Below are 2564 nucleotides of genomic sequence, written 5' to 3'. Positions count from 1 at the left end.
AAAAATAATGATTTAGAAGTGCTTTTTCATTGTTTTCATTTATATTGTATTTGTCATATTAACAAAAAAAGAAAAAATTATAGTTTTCAGTCGCTGACTTTGATTAACTTTTAAGACCCATGCACAATAGTATCGAGACAGACTTAAAAAATTTTAAATCTTTTAAAAGTATAATTTAATAATTTTTTAAGTAATTCAAATGTAAATTATTTTATTTAATTATTATTAAAATTAAAAATTGTTATAATACTATTATATAAACCTAAATACATACTTTCAGAATATTAATATATTCATGGAACATTTTGGAGAGTCGAATCAAATAAAAAATCAAAACAAATATAAAAGTTGATTCAAAAATTTCGATTAAGATATATTTATTGAACAATTTAAATTTTTATTAAATAAAACAAGATATCTGTTTTATTCTGTATCTCATTTCAATTTCAAAATTTCAATTGCTTATAATTTAATAAATTAGTTTCAATTGATATTTAAAGTCGATTTTCCAAAAATATTCCATGAATATATTAATATTTTATATAAATCTACATTTTAAACATATTTTTTAAAATTTTTTTTTAGATAATCATGATGAATATTAGATAAAAAAATAAATTTCTAATCTAAAATAATATAAATAAATATTTATTACTTAAATATTTATTAATATAATAATTAAATATTTATTAAATATTATTATAGATAATAATTAATTATTATATTTTTTAAATACTAATAAATTAATTTTTTAATTTATTTCGAATGTTTTCATCAATTATTATTCTGAAACTTGAATTTAATATTATTTATAAAATATATAGTTTATATTCTAGAATTTAATTTTTATGTATTATAAAGAAATAAATAAAGAATATGTTTAAAAAAAATATTCTTGAAACAAAGTATAAATCAAAACTATTCTTATAGTTCTATGATAAATGTAACATATATAATGACAAACGCATAGTCAAATAATATAATTTACATTTAAATCATAAACAATTTCAAAAGCAAATAATTTAAAAATTTTCAAATATCTATCTATATATGGGGATGATTTACAAAAAAGAAAAAAATCTACTAAATATTCTAAAAATCGGTGATAGAACTTTTCCACGTAAAAAGTAAATATAATTATTGACTATAGTCATTAAAGTCTGAGCCAAAATCCAAATTCGATCAATTGACATATATATAATATAATATATATATAATATGTACTATTTTAATTATCATTCTATTACGAGATTAGAATTACAAAATCACATATGTCGCAAATGTTTGTACTACTTTCGTCTAGATATAGAAAATGTATCGTCTAGATATAGAAGAACTATATCGAATTGATATTCTACTATCAATTTAATAGTACCTTTCTTCAAATAATGGTTCCAGCACAAACTGTAAATGTGGAGAGAGTGTAAGTAAATTAGTGAACAAAACTTAACATCATTCTCGTATAATAACAAAATATTAATGAACTTTTAATAAATTATTAATAAATTAAATTTTTCAACATCATCATTTAAAACAAACAATTATTTAAGTATTAAAGTTATTTTGAATCTTGTATTATTTTGTTAAATTATAAAAAAATGGAAAAATCATCTAAAGTCAATAAACTAAAAAGAAGAAAATAAAATTATAAAATTATCATTTCTCCAATGATACAATTCAAAATATGGAAAAAAATTGATTTATTCAAATCGATTTTATTAAAAGTTTAAAAAAAAAAAATATAAAAAGAATTATAGAAAATTTTAAATATTTTATTAAAATTAAATCTATATGATAATAGTACTTAAGCAATCAATGACAATAAAAATTAAGAGTTTATTAATATTAATAGTATGTTTTCGTATTATTATAATATTCTTTTTCAAATTCAAATTCTTTTTCATTCAGAAATACCTTTCCAATTTTTTTCCGTAAATTCATTTTGAAAATTTCTCCAAATCAATGTACGCATAATTATCATTCCATCTTATTACTTAATAATTATTAATAAGCTTTATATAATAAAAACATATTTGATCATTAACAATATCACTCACCCTTGCGGCGATGGATGTAGTTGGTTTCTCCAGAAGATCCCACAGCCATTTCTGATATTGCGCACATTGTCCTTCGCCGAATTCTTCTTCTTCTCTTTGCCTGAGCGATTCTGCCTCTTTGCGCATTTCCTCATGTACATGTTCTTTTCTCTGATGATATTTATGTTGGCAACAACTTTCAAGATATAACTCATCAACACCCCAATATTCGAGATCATCACTAAACGCCAATACGCACATCTCATCAACAAGATGTAGTTTTCCGGTACGATAGAAATTCAAAATTGAACTAAAAGATTTCGGATGTCGATCGAAGAAATACTCGTTGTCGATAAGAGAATAATCATCGCATAGTTCAGTAATCGCTTCGTGCGTGTTGCAATCCTTTAAACGGCCTAGACGTGTATGAGGTAGCCTTTCAAGAGTACGCCATAGAACTTCATGTTTAACACCACCGACGTTGATCGAGACTCGGCGGTTAAGAGCCTTCGACCTCATAATCATAAA

The 2564-nt window shown here is 22.1% G+C and overlaps 1 protein-coding gene across 1 annotated transcript in view; it reads right to left on the bottom strand.

Moving 5' to 3' along the window:
* LOC102672070 (potassium voltage-gated channel protein Shab-like) overlaps positions 1-2564 on the bottom strand; it is a 35938-nt gene that overhangs the window by 22928 nt on the left and 10446 nt on the right. Inside the window, exon 4 of the mRNA XM_031511448.1 lies at positions 2058-2562. Within this exon, the coding sequence (XP_031367308.1) occupies positions 2058-2562 (505 nt within the window). The remainder of the gene's footprint in view (positions 1-2057; positions 2563-2564) is intronic.

This window comes from Apis dorsata, unplaced genomic scaffold, assembly GCF_000469605.1.
Source record: "Apis dorsata unplaced genomic scaffold, Apis dorsata 1.3 scaffold_323, whole genome shotgun sequence".
Taxonomy (NCBI): Eukaryota; Metazoa; Arthropoda; class Insecta; order Hymenoptera; family Apidae; genus Apis; species Apis dorsata.
This window is presented reverse-complemented; position numbering and strand designations above follow the sequence as displayed.